The sequence below is a fragment of the Periplaneta americana genome, chromosome 14 (genome assembly GCF_040183065.1).
Source record: "Periplaneta americana isolate PAMFEO1 chromosome 14, P.americana_PAMFEO1_priV1, whole genome shotgun sequence".
In the NCBI taxonomy this organism is placed as follows: domain Eukaryota; kingdom Metazoa; phylum Arthropoda; class Insecta; order Blattodea; family Blattidae; genus Periplaneta; species Periplaneta americana.
Genome location: NC_091130.1, coordinates 86,972,694 through 86,984,767, shown reverse-complemented (window position 1 = coordinate 86,984,767; position 12,074 = coordinate 86,972,694). Strand labels below are relative to the sequence as shown.

The window sequence follows — 12,074 nt, the reverse complement described above, 5'->3', positions numbered from 1 at the left end:
CATTTTGTATGTAGTGTTCAAAGTATTCCTAGAGCATCCCCATTTCTTTCCTGCTAGTCTTTTTAGAAGGGAGAATCTTTTACGAGCTTTTTCAGAAATGTATTTCAAATGGTTGCTCCATGTTAACTTACTATCGAAAATAACTCCAAGATATTTGGATTCATAAGTCCTAGGAAGGTGTTGGCCATTGTATTGGATATTGAATTCTCTTTCTTTTTTTACCGAGTGAAAATATTTGGTAGTTACTTTTGCTTAAATTGAGTGTCATCAAATTTGATGTATTGTCATTGTTTGTAAAAGTGCCAATTAAAATATTGTAAATAATAAAGTCAGTGTTCATGGAACTGCTAGTTAAAATATTGTAAATAGTAATCTCAGTGTTTGTCAAAGTGCTAGTGTTAGTAATATGTGGACAGTGCATAAAAAGATCATGCCACGACGGTATCTACAACTTGCCTGGATTGGCTCACCAAGCGAGTACCCAGCTGTCTGTTAGCTAGTACGTGACTGAATAGCGTAAATCCAACATTCCGCAATTGGGGTCGGTAACAACTGAAGAAATTATTGACAGGAAAGAGGAAATTTTAAATTTGGTCGAGAAAAACCTGGGCCGAAGCAGACACTTGATTTTGCAATACATAGCCTTTTGTTTACATCTCACTTCAGATGAGTTCGATGCCTCCATATGGAATCTTGGGCATTGCGATGTTGATAACAAGTTTAAACTTTCGATGTAATCATTTAATTAATTATACACTTAATCTCAAAACATATAATACATTATTTATTTATTTTCATCTAATCTATCCCTCCTTTCAATAAGTAGGGTTATATTGCTTCCACCCTGTACACCTTTTAAATCAGAAGAAGTAGAAATTGTCAGTTTAGCGGTGTTTTTTTTCTCTTATACAGAGGAGGGAGCCGAAGGCTTATTATGCTTACCACTCCTATTCTGTGAATGATTGGGTAGCCGAACAGCTGTGCTCTTGTACAAGTACAGCATGCTACACAGTGAACTTAACCCGAACTATGGTATGGATGATGATATGTGAATTAATGATGGCGAAATGAGTCCAAGGTCCAACACCGAAAGTTACCCAGCAATTCTGCTTCTATGGGTTGAGGGAAAACTCCGGAAAAAAACCCAACCAGGATTCGAACCTAGACTTACTCGTTTCACGACCAGATGCGCTAACCGTTACTCCTCAGTGGTGGACTTTAGCGGTGTTACTTGAAAATTACATATATGTGAGTTTTATAATCCTGGCTCAAGATATTAAAAACGATAAGAGTGGTACATGCAGGATTTTCAGCATAAATTTCCAGTTTTTACAATGCACATAGATTTTAATACATGGCTGTATTCATTTGTTGAAAAAATGGTATAACAAAATGTGCCACCGAAAAAAAATGACAGAAATTATGAAAATATTACTTAAAAATACATTTTTGTAAAGATTTCGGTAATAAAACAACAAGTATTCATTAAAAACTTGAATGATGTTTCTTTCACGTTGTTTCATGATTCAAAAGTATGTTTTTTGGAGTAATGGGAAGAAATATAAAGCAATGGTGCAATAAATTGACAAAATGAGAATACTGAAAATGAGGCCAAATAATTTGCATTATCACTTCTTGTAAATTTCACGGATCTCTACCCATTTCTTATTTCATCTTATGAAAAAAAAAAAAAATAGTTTGAGCCAATTTCGAGCTCATTGTCAGTTTGTATTGTTAATTTCAAATAGACAGTGATAGATTTATTGATATTAGTTCACAAAAGTACAAATTTAATAATTAAAAAAAAAAAAGATCTATATACAAAAGTAGTTATACATAATAAATATACAATTTCCTAAAATAATTAATTTTATCACAAATCTCAGTAATTTATTGTTCAAACTTGCACTTAAGTCTAGTTTTAGTGCATGTTCAAACCGATCGTGATAACCATTAAAACTTTAAAACTTATTTATCTGCTCCTTTTCACAATTTTCTACCATGAACATGTTTAAATCAATTTTTCTTTTTTTTCTTTTTTACTTTAAATATCTAAATTTATTCTATAACTTTCATATTTATATTTAATTATAGGTTCACTTATGCCTATTAACTAATTTTTCCGTGTCATCATACTGCATCCAGGTTAGCAGTTGTTGACATATAGCTAGCACACTGCAATAGCTGAATCGGTATTTTTCAGTGAGTAGAGTAGGTCAGTCTAAATTCCTGCTACATGCTTGTCAGCAAGTTATTTGCTTATTTATACATCTTGCAGCATACATGTAAACACACTTGACATATTATTTACGTAAATCAATATCAATTACAGTTACAACATTCTTTTCCATGCTCACATTTTCGTTTAATACTATTCTACTTTTTATTAAATTTATTTTATGTGTAATCTTATTGAAATTTAAAGTCTTGAAATATACAAATTAATTTGATGTTGTCTTTATAAACAAAGAATTTTACTACTAAATACATCTTTCTTGTTCAGATTAATTTTTTTTGGATTTTCTGATTACAGGAAAGTTAAGTTTTTGTTGTTACCTACCTCTTAGTAAATAGTTGTGTTCAGTACTTCTATCATTATTTGTATTTGATTGTTCATAATTTTTTCTGCTAATGTTTCTATATGGCCTTTTACCTCTAATTAAGTGATTGTCCTCAACTTCATTTTCCTCGGCAGAATCTGCTAACCTCATCAGTGTTGACGGTGTGTCACTTCCTCTAGCGTGCCTCGAACTACCCAAGGACTGTTGCACTATTTGAACACGATTTTCACTTTTACTGCACTTTTTGGATGAACCATAGATGCTTCTCTCTGTAGCACTTTCACTCGATCGCCTCTCAGTCTGTGTTATCTCCCCACAAGCCGCCTCTTCTCTGGTTTCCACATCTTCTTCCCTGCACGGTCTTCTTTCTTCACTCTTGTTTCTTCTTGAAGGATTTGTGAAAGAATTGTTCTCCATTTTTCTAAGGTAGTCTAGTATAGCGTTCACACTTGTAAATTCACCAGTTTTAACATTTATCTTATCGGATTGCTCATGGTTTCTTGCTCCACTGCCATTCTGATTTGTACTCTCTAAGCTTCTATCTTTTTTGTTATGTGTTATACTACTTCTTCTGTTTCCCTGCAGTGGAGATGCTGCTCTATTACTATTTTTATCACTTTGTTTATTATTGTTTCTGCTGCAGCTACTAAGTGTGTCCTCAATGTTATAATTATTCAAGATATCTGAGCCAATTATCTTTCTGTTGATCTTGATTTTGTCTTTAATTAAGTTTGCTCTAAATCCTTTGCTTCGAGCTACTTTTAACAGTGGAATTAATTTTTTTCTTTTCTCTCTTATATCTTTTGCGAAATCATTTTCTATGTAGATGTTTGTAACTATAAGTTGTCTCCTATTTGCAATTATATGCTCTTTAATGAAATAACAGTTGAATTTAACTAGTATTGGTCTATTCTTTCCATTCCCGACTCTATATACGTTGTTTATTGCACTTATATCCACGTTTAGTTTGAAATATTTAGTTAATAATTGTAGCACTAGTAAACACGTGTCGATTCCTGTTTCTTTAGTGTCCTCTTCAGCCCTGTAGATTACAATGTTATTGAGTCTACTATCACTTCCCCATTTTCTAATCATTGATTTTAGCGTAGCCTGCTTCTGCATAACCTCTTTTATCTTATTTTCCACATCCATATATCTATTGACTAATTCCTCTGTGTCATTAGAAATTTTATTTAGTAGAACACTTGCCTTTTGTCCTTCTTCCCTCGTTTCCTTCATGTAGTTTATCCATTCGGTTTGAAACATCTTCTCATTATAGTCTGTTTCTTCTCTATTGCCAGGTCCCAGGTTTAGCTCCACATTTCCAATTATTAATAGTATTGATATAACAGCTGCTGTCATAAATATGATGTTCGGTAACTCCTGATATCCAATAACATGGTGTTGTAATCATCATTATCTTCTGAAGAACCACTTTCATTACGATGCTAATTACGAACCTATCTGTTACTCTGTCCATTATCTCGTCCCTTTCTCAATAAAAATCTTACCCCATTTCACCTGTACGCAAGATGGATGAGGGAGTGCCTTCTCATTTCGTGGTAGGTAATAATAACTCACATTATCCATAATAATGATAAAGTTCTCAGGGATATTGGGAATCAGCTATTCCTGAAACCATTTCATAAACCTCGTTCTGTCCATCTCCTTGTAGGAATCCTTGATCGAATGATTTAAAAACCAACAACATATTAGTTACAAATCCTGTTCACTTCCTGTGCGTATCACAATAATTCTAGGGCCTTTCCCAATTGAAACTATTAAGAAATCACTGCCGTCTATCATCCACATTTTGTTTTATGTCATATTAACATTTGTCCATATCTCGTCCACAGTTAATGTTCTGTGTTTTCCAGGTTTCCCTGATGACCAAAAGAAATTTCTTATGCTTAGTTACGACGTCAGATCATTCTATTAAGTACTTGCGCTAACTGTTATTTCCAGTATACTAAAAGCCAATCAACTTCGTTATTCTCCATAAAAATGAAAGTGATGTTGAAAAATCCAGTTTATTCTTTGCCCTTGACATGAGATCCATTAAACTTGGTATGAAGCCTTTGTTATATAAAGTTAAAATATGTCTGAGCAATGTATATTCACAGAAATCGTCGTATTTTTGTTTCCTCACTGATTTCATATTTTCTGCTCCCTGTCTGTATTCACAGCTCTCAAGGCTTCACTTACATCTAGTATTGTTTTGTTTATATGTAATCTTGTACAATATGACGGTATATTGCATCAGTGAGGATTTAAAAATTTGTGACATGTTTTGCTTTTATAATTCTTTATGGCATGTCTCCTTCATGTTCAAATGATAAGTTATGACTGAATGTGTTAACATTTAAATAGATCTTACTTCTGACTGAGTATTTTCCTAAAAATATCATGTTGCTTTCTTCTCAGTCAATTCTGATTGGATATTTTCCTAAAAATATAATTTTGATTTCTCCTCAGCCAATTATTTAGTGACGCTGTATCAGCTACTAAGTTACTTAGTGTTCATGAAACTGGTGATAGCGAGATGGTATATGGCGAGATGAGGCCGAGGATTTGCCATGGAATTATCTGACATTCGTCTTACACTTGAATAAAATCTCTACAAAATCCTAGCAACTAAAACACCAGAATTTAGGTATCTCCAGCAATATGTTCAGATGGATATCAGAATTCCTTAGTCAAAGATTCATTGCTACTAAATTCAATAACTCACTTTCTAGTTACAGACAAACATATTATCAAGGTCTACCCCAGGGCGCTGTCCTCAGCACAACTTTATTCAATATTTATATAAATGACTTACCCTTCCTATTAGAGGAACCAAACATGAAAACAGCAATATTTGCAGATGATATAGTTTTGTGGACTTCCGGATCTCACAGACATAGAGACAAAATTCAAAATTCTGCTCTTAAAGCTCTAAATCAACTACAGGAATGGAATACATCAAATTTGATGACACTCAATTTAAGAAAAAGTAACTACCAAATATTTTCACTTGGTAATAAAGAAAAAGAATTCAATATCCAATACAATGGCCAACACCTTCCTAGGACTTATGAATCTAAATATCTTGGAGTTATTCTCGTCAGTAAGTTAACATGAAGCAACCATTTGAAATATATTTCTGAAAAAGCTCGTAAAAGATTCTCCCTTCTGAAAAGAATAGCAGGAAAGAAATGGGGATGCTCTAAAAATACTTTGAACACTACATACAAAATGTTTATACAGCCAGTGCTGACATACTGCGGATAAATTTTAATTACTTCACCTTTCATAAACGAAATAGAATGTGTTCAAAACTAAGCTCTCTGGCTCATTACTGGTGGAATCAAAACAACTCCAATAGATTCTGTGAGATTCCTCACTAATATTAACAGCATCAAAATAACAATAGAAGAAAAACCACTGATTCAATATGAAAAACTTATCAGATTACCAAGAAACGATTGGCATTCATACAGTCCTCTCTGTAGATTAAAAACTCTAAAAAGTTTCATATCCATGGTTCAAGAATTAAAACAGAAAATCAACATCCCAAATTTAAAAGAAAACTTACAAATTAAACCAAACCCTTTAACCCTATTAAATATAGAGTATAATATAAATTTAATATAAGAAATCAGAAGTAAACACTGAAATAATGAAACAATTGTCTTTAGAAACAATTAATATCAGGTACCCTCCACAAAACTGGCTTAATTTATACACCAACGGAACCTTGATTTCCTGGAAACAAGGTGCCGGTGCAGATGTTATGTGCTGTCTCTTCTCACTTTATAGATCTCTTGGATATGGAACAACAAGTTTTGATGGAGAAATCATTGCAATAAGTGAAAATCCCAGGAATCTTCTATGCCACATCAATAAATTTAAGAATGCAGTTATATTGTCAGATTCCAAAGCAGCTGTTCTATCAATAGTCTCGAGACACACACCTTCATCTCAAACAGCAGAAATAACTAAAATGCTCTCTCAATTAATAACACTCAATAAAAGAATTGTATTTCAATGGATAACATCCCATTGTGGGATACTGGGAAACGAGAATGCAGATGCTTTAGCAAAGAAGGGCAGCACTGCTACTTACAGACCTGTTACTAAATCAACTATTACCCTGTGAAAAGATTTATTAAATCTACATACTTAGACTTCAACAAACAAAATTTGATAACTCAATCCCAAGGGAAAAAAGGGAACTCTCTGCATCATAATCCACAGTTAATTTCCGATTTACCACGCAAATCGTCTGTAGCTGCATTTAGATTGGCAACAGTCCATGACTCTTTGGGCAAACACCTGCATAGAATTGGAATATATCAGTCCCCTAACTGCCCACTGTGCAACTCAAACCAAGAAATGGATTCGGAACACCTCAAAATCTGTGCTTCAGTGGCTAACCATGACAATATCTTTGAAAAATATTGGAGTGCAAGAGGTCAAATGACTTCATTGTCAAATGCCTGGCATTAGAAAACAACAACAATTTATATATCGTAGAAGCAAACTGGCGAAAACGTTTATACATTATTGATATTTAACATGTATTAACAAATGTTAATATAAAACTGATAAGTTATAAGATTGAACAATTTTAACATTTTTTTCTGTTCTATCCATCCTTCATCATATGGTAACGCAGAATTCCTGCATGGAACCCATACAATTCGAAAATAGAAAATTAAAGATCCAGTGATGAGGACTAACAGAGTAAAGTTGCACAAGCCTTATTATTTACCTGAACAATGCCACACTCTGTTTCCGTCTCCAATATGCAACATCCCACAGCTGAATGGCACCTTCGAAACCTCTTGAAATGGCGAATTCTTGAAGTTCAATAATCTCTCGTTCCTGAGCAGGGCGGGCTGCATTTCAAAAGAAAGAAAGATCTCAGTCATAATGGAGGAAGCTCTGGAAATTCAGAATTTAGTAATGCTTTTTGCAAAAAAAGTTTAGGAAGCTACCGTAATTATGAAAGTGTTAATTAGATTTACTGTGTATTTTATACCATAGTTGCACGCAATATATGCTATGCAATGGGGAACTTACACAACTTTTTTTTAAATAGATTTTACAATCCTGAATTAGAGGGGAAGTTATGCATTTTGATAAAAATATAGTTATTACAGAAAATAACATATTATTTTAATTGCTCTTTTCGTGAGACATCAGAAAATACATTACGTGATAACACAAGATCTGTATAAATATCGTGCAGTCAGTCAGTCATAGTCATGTAATAGACTGTAGTTCCAACTATACTCGCATTTTTCTCATATCCGACTCAGATTGATGGACTCAGGTAGGAGCTACCCTATATCTACCACATGTATATTTACCCATATATATGAAAACCATTTTCATAAAAGACAATGACTGCCTCATAATGGCTGAAATTCGAGGTGCCACGGTCACATGATAAACATTACTGGTATGAGCTTTTCTTGAATCATTAGAGATTTATTTCACTCTAGTAGAAAACAGTGCTGTTAGATGAAGTCATGGGGATTATGTTGCATGAGACAAGCACAAAAAAGTAATGTGTTGTTGCACGTTGGCAGAAAAAACCACATATAAAATGTCCTGTGCAATTTTTCAGCAAGAACAGAGGATGTAGTAGATTTCTTTTAAAAATGACGAACAAACGAGGGGGGAGGAGAAGTGCAAGAAAGATTGATTCACTGCGTCCAATTAGTAAACAGCTGTTGCATTGTGTTATGACGTCACACCAATGAGAAACATGAAGCTTAAGTTTTTGAATACACAACAAATATTTCCTATTAAAAGAACAAACTTCTGGCAGAATATAAAATTCATGCATATTCTCCATTCTAGGGTTAACTTCCAGTGAGATCTAAGATGGACAAAGAGGCTTGGAGCAGAAGTCCTGGTGAGGAGGTAAGCTGCATGCAGGGTAAGTTTGTGGGACGAGAAGAAACAGAATGATGAAGAGAAATCATTCTTGGTGGAGTTTGTCTTCGAGAATTTCACAATCTGTTCAGCTGGCAATAATGGCTCACTGTTGGGCTAAATATTGAATAATAAATTTAGTGCATTGTTAATCCAACATTAAATTCAGTGACTTAAGGCTACACTCAAAATACTTTGAGAATTCAGTATCCAGGTCTTTCATTTCAAAAATGATGAAGAGAACTCATTCTTGGTGGAGTTTGTCTTCGAGAATTTCACAATCTGTTCAGCTGGCAATAATGGCTCACTGTTGGGCTAAATATTGAATAATAAATTTAGTGGATTGTTAATCCAACATCAAATTCAGTGACTTAAGGCTACACTCAAAATACTTTGAGCATTCAGTATCCAGATCTTTCATTTCAAAAATGATGAAGAGAACTCATTCTTGGTGGAGTTTGTCTTCGAAAATTTCACAATCTGTTCAGCTGGCAATAATAGCTCACTGTTGGGCTAAATATTGAATAATAAATTTAGTGGATTGTTAATCCAACATAAATTCAGTGACTTAAGGCTGCACTCAAAATAGTTTGAGCATTCTGTATCCATTCACAGTTTTCTGCCAAAGGGCAGGTCTTTCATTGCAAACCCAGCATTCTCCAAGCTTCCTATTTTCTGCCTTCCTTTTAGTCTTCGCATACAATCCATATATTAATGATATCTTCTTCTGCCCTGAACTTTTCTTCTGTTCACCATTCCTTCCAGTGCATCCTTCAGTAGGTAATTTCTTCTAGGCTAGTGACCCAGCCAATTCCTTTTTCTCTTCATGATCAATTCCAGCATCACCCTTTCTTCACTCACTCTTTCTAGTACAGCTTCATTTCTTATTCTGTCTGCCCATTTCACATTCTCCATTCTTCTTCATATTCACATTTCAAATGCTTCTAGTCGTTTCTTTTCACTTCGTCATAATGTCAATATTTCTGCCCCATATAATGCCATACTCTACACAAAGCACTTCACTAGTATCTTCCTTATTTCTTTTTCCAGAGGTCTGCAGAAGATGCTCCTTTTCCTATTAAAAGCTTCCTTTGCCATTGCTATCCTCCTTTGACTTACTGGCAGCAGCTCATGTTACTGCTTATAGTACATCCCAAGTATCTGAAGCTGTCCACTTGCTCTACTGCCTCATTTAGTATTCGTACATTTATCTTCTTTATTTTTCTATGACCATGGTCTTTGTCTTGTTCACATTTATATTTATCCCATACTGCTCACAGCTTCATTTAGCTCTAGTACATATCCCTTAGTATCATCTCCTTTCCTGCTAACAACGCCATATCATCAGTAAATCTTATACACTTTATTCTTCTTCCTCCTACTATCACCCCTCTCATGTTCTGAAAACAGTTATTCATTACATTCTCCATGTAGATGTTGAACAAGTTAGGTGATAAGGACATGCTTGTCGTAATGCTCTCCCTATTTCACTTATTTCAGACATATCTTCTCCTATCCTGACTATGACTCGTTTCATATAAAGATTACTGAGCAGACTCTTCTCTTTCCAGTCCACACCAATTTTCTTTAGGATCCCCATCAGTTTCTTCCAATCCACTCTGCCAAATGCCTTTTCTAGGTCCACAAATACTATATACACTTCTTTATTCTTCTCTAGGTATCTTTTGCCGATTTTTCGCAGCAGTCCAATTGCATATCTCGTATCTTTTCCCTTTCTGAAGCCAAACTGCCCTTCCAACTGTCCTTCCATCTTAGATTATAAATATCGATTCAGTATTCCCAGGAGAATCTTCACCGAGTGCGATATCAGGCTGATAGCCCTGAACTTATTACATTTCTTGGCATTATTTTTCTTTGGAACTGGCAGCAACACTGTCTCTGTGAAATCTTAAGGTCATTCGTCTTTCTCATATATTTCGTTGCAAAGTGTTTATATTGAAAACCAAGGACAGCGGATGTTTCTTAATAGATAAGAGGTGCAAGCGCATAAGGAAGTTAGGGTAAAATAACGCACAGCCTTGCCATTATCTTTATTTATGGGAGACAGAATGTCAGCTATCCTTGGTGAGAGACTAAACTCAACTCGTCTAGTTTCTCTCACATTTCATTAGTCTGTGTTTCATCTGGAAACGAAACGAAATCAGTTTGAAGCTTTATTGTGGAGTAGAATGTTGAGAGTTTTTAGTTCAGTAAGAAAGTATTTACCTTGTCACATCGAGGACGTATAAATAGACCAGACCACTTTTGTTATATAAATTATGAGAGATATATACATTGACTAAACAGAGGCATAATATTACAGATTTTGTGAAAAAGTCATATCATATCTATTTTGGAATCAAACTGGAGACCAAAATAAAGCTTAGCACCACACAAAGTATGTAGAGTATGCATTGAAGAACCTCGTCACTGGATCAATGGCAGAAGACCGTCACTATCTTTTGGAGTACCTATGGTTTGGAGACAGCAGTCGAACCATAGTAATGACTGCTACTTCTGTTCGTGTGATGTGAAGGAGTACGATTCTAAAAATAAAAAGCAAATAGTGTATCCAGTTGTTCAGTCAGCTATTTTACCTATGCCCCATGGGCCTGATGTACCAATCCCTGTGCGACCAGAAAATCTTGAACAGTTTTCATCCGAGTCTGATGTAGAAGCGAGGGAAATTGTGACGAGTAACAGTGACTATCTACCAGAATCGGGTGCTGCAGAACGTGGGTGTTTTACCAGAGTGAATTAAATGACTCAGTGAGGGATCTTGCCTTCCCTACAGAGTTAGATGAGTTGTGAGGTTATAGACTCCAAGAAAAAAATCTGCTGTGCCCAGAAACATCATTCTATTGGTATCGACAATGCAAAATAGGTTTTGAATCCTTCTTCTCCGAAGATGATCATCTTGTATACTGCAGTAATATGAAAGAATTTATGCTAAAACTTGGACTTCCAAACTATGACCCAAGTGAATGAAGACAGTTCATTGATGTTTCCAAGTGAAGTTTAAAGGGTGTCCTCCTTCATAACGGAAACATTTTTGGTTCAGTGCCTGTTGCTTATTCAGTGATCCTCAAAGAATCATACACAAATTTGCAACCCCTGTTATTGCAACTGAACTGCAATGAACACAACTGTCAAGTTTGTGATGATTTCAAAGTCCTTACTATACTGCTGGGTCAACAATCTGGTTTTACCAAATTTCCATGCTCTCTTTGTCTGTGGGATAATAAGGCACGAGTTGATCACTGGACTCTGAAAGACTGGCCACTTCGACAAAATTTGGAAGACGGTTCTAAAAATGTTGTGCGCCAAAGCCTTGTGAATCGTTCTAAATTTGTGCTGCCACCTCTCAACATTAAGCTTGGCTTAATGAAACAATTTATAAAGGCTTTAAATAAGGAAGGAGACTGTTTCAAGTATATATTATGTAAGAAATTTCCACTACTATCCGAAGCAAATTAAAAGAAGATATATTTAATGGTCCTGACATAAGAAAACAGATGTCTGTTGCAGCATTTAAAAACACTATGGGTGAAAAGGAGAAAGCAGCATGGATATCTTTTTGTGAAG

At 34.8% G+C, this 12,074-nt stretch overlaps 1 protein-coding gene across 1 annotated transcript in view; it reads right to left on the bottom strand.

Annotated features, from left to right (window-relative positions):
* The window catches only part of LOC138713540 (uncharacterized), a 165,997-nt gene that overhangs the window by 80,582 nt on the left and 73,341 nt on the right, over positions 1-12,074 (bottom strand). Inside the window, exon 8 of the mRNA XM_069845707.1 lies at positions 7,318-7,444. Within this exon, the coding sequence (XP_069701808.1) occupies positions 7,318-7,444 (127 nt within the window). The remainder of the gene's footprint in view (positions 1-7,317; positions 7,445-12,074) is intronic.